Source organism: Formica exsecta, unplaced genomic scaffold (assembly GCF_003651465.1).
Source record: "Formica exsecta isolate Colony F162 unplaced genomic scaffold, ASM365146v1 scaffold37, whole genome shotgun sequence".
Taxonomy (NCBI): Eukaryota; Metazoa; Arthropoda; class Insecta; order Hymenoptera; family Formicidae; genus Formica; species Formica exsecta.
In genome coordinates, this window is record NW_021850941.1 from 553,335 (window position 1) to 555,911 (window position 2,577).

Sequence of the window (2,577 nt, forward strand, 5' to 3'; positions counted from 1 at the left end):
TATATATATATATATATTCCAATCTTTTTCAAATATAATTTTCAAATGTATACAATCTCCTTTTTATATTTCGTACTTGAAAAGGACGATCGGTATATAGGAGATCTCTTGCTCTCTTTCTCATTTTTTTTTCTCTCTCACTCTTTTAGAACAATTTCTCAAAGTTTTTCAATTGAAAGATGTTTCTGATTATTACATATCCACTCTAGCAGACACTTTGTTATTTATTATTCCCATCTTGAATACTATTAAAACTTTTCCCATTTAAAGTATTTCTTAACTATGATAACAAGCGGTCAATGGGGGGAAATACGAAGAAACGCGAGACACCTACAGTTGTATTAATATTTAAAGCAAGAGTTATGTAATATTTCTTTTCTTCATTGATACTTTCTTGCAATTGTCATCTAACTTTATGATATTCGCCAATATGCAACATCTTTTTTAGTAATGCTCAACTTCCATTCTGTTATTATATATTTACTATTCCATCAGATGCGTATCGGCATTCATACCGGAATGGTACTGGCAGGCGTCGTGGGTAAGAAAATGCCAAGATACTGTCTCTTTGGACATAATGTCACGTTGGCGAATAAATTTGAATCTACGAGCGAACCGCTTCGCGTCAACGTCAGTCCAACTACGTACCTGTACGTGATAGCGTTTCGATAATATGTTTCTTTTCGTATCTATATGTAATAACATCATATATGTATTGTCATATACATATATATTGTAACGACATTACAAATGTCTACAGGTGTTTAATACAAAAATCGGGATTTATATTGGAACCGCGGACCAAGGATAATTTACCCAAGGGGATGCCAGCCAACACTTCAGGCACATGTTATTTTCTGAATGGATATCAGCATAGCGATGTCAGCGCGAACGAACCTCTCGATATGCATATTCAAGCTGCAATTACAGAATTCGGAATCAGTAGCAATATGTAGATACTGTCCGACACGGGGACATATACCGACAAAGCCGTGCCGCTGATAAGTGTGTTACTTTAACGATATTACTATCGATAATAGCGATGACACACACACCCGACATTATCAGATCGATCGATGTATATGAGCTCTCAAGCTGGCTGAGCTCTCAAGCTGGCACTAAAGGTACATTAAAAGCATGGCGCTAATTGTACGTACACATTGAAAAGGATCCTGTGCGAATGCTATTTATACGCAGAGTCTTAGATTGTAATCATTATATACTTATTAAATATAAGAAGCAAGTAAAACTCTACCATGGATTCTCTCTATGTTTGTGTATCATTTAAAAAACCTTGTCCCAAACATATCCAAATTCAAAATATTTAATAATGAAATTCTATAGAATATATAAATGTCATACATACAAATAAAAACATAAGTAAATTTTTAAAAATATTAATAATAAAAGTATGAGCGTTTTCGGAAAAAAATTTATCTTTTTTGTTATATTTTAGTTTTTTCTATGCAAATCGGCCAAGAAGATTATGAAATCAACAATGCAATATTGTTTTAAAAAATAATTATATATGTATTTAATCATTAATATCTCTTTGAAAATATTCGCTTATCGCGCTTTACGCGCTTCATTCTAAAATAATTCATAAGATAATTCTTATAAGGTAAATTTATTTTATATGCATCTGACCTAGATTAATAACAAAACGTTTCTTGTATTATAAATGCTGTTTTTTTTCAAGCTATTCCATTAAAAAACGACATAAAGATATCTTATTTTTTTATATAAGTTTTCTTATTTTTCTCTGTACGACTGTTGCATTATCTTCTTTATCTTTTTGATAAGTAATTTATTTTCCGGTAAGACCTTAATCAGATTGAAATTTTATAGTGCGGATTATCTTTGTACAAAAAAGATATTTTTTGCTTCCAGATATCGACATCAAGCAAGTCAAATGTTGTGCGAGTTGCATTTCTTTTTCAGTAGTAAATAAAATCAATACCGTGCGCGTTTGCATCTAAATTAGAAATAAGAATCTATAATAAATGAAAAAGAGAAATAAGAATTACCCTCTGTTCTTTATATACGAAATAACACAAAGTTTCTCAACAATAGAATTGTACAATAGAATTGTATTATGCTACTTTATTAATAACAGATGCGCAATTTTTCGTTTAAGAAAGCAGTCAAAATTTACGAGATGCGATTTACGGAACTACTAATATTTCAACTTACGCAGAAGCGTTTTCCCTTGAGAAAACTTGCGGCCGTTGTACGAAGTAGCGGCTTTTAAGATAATAACGTCGGTTTGCGGATCATGGTAATAACTAATTGTGCCGTTCTCGCGGCGAGAAGCAGCAACTTATTGAAAAGCTCGGCTTCTTTCCGCTTTACTGTGTGCGCATTTTGCCGAGGACACACAAAAGAGAGGTGGCATGTATTGTGAAACTAAAAACTAGAAGGCGATTTTACAAAGCCACTGACACTAACAACCCACTCTTTGCTTACTCACGTGCTCACACTGTGTATATGTGCGTTTGTGTGTGCTGCGTGCGTTCGTACGTGACTGTGTATATATATATATATATATATATATATATATATATATATATATGTGTT

The 2,577-nt window shown here is 32.5% G+C and overlaps 1 protein-coding gene across 1 annotated transcript in view; it reads left to right on the forward strand.

Annotated features, from left to right (window-relative positions):
- The window catches only part of LOC115239283 (head-specific guanylate cyclase), a 25,841-nt gene extending 24,573 nt beyond the window's left edge, over positions 1-1,268 (forward strand). Inside the window, exons 10-11 of the mRNA XM_029813731.1 lie at positions 496-650; positions 761-1,268. Coding sequence (XP_029669591.1) covers positions 496-650; positions 761-956 — 351 coding nt within the window. The 3' untranslated portion in view covers positions 957-1,268. The remainder of the gene's footprint in view (positions 1-495; positions 651-760) is intronic.
- The last annotated feature ends 1,309 nt before the right edge of the window (positions 1,269-2,577 follow it).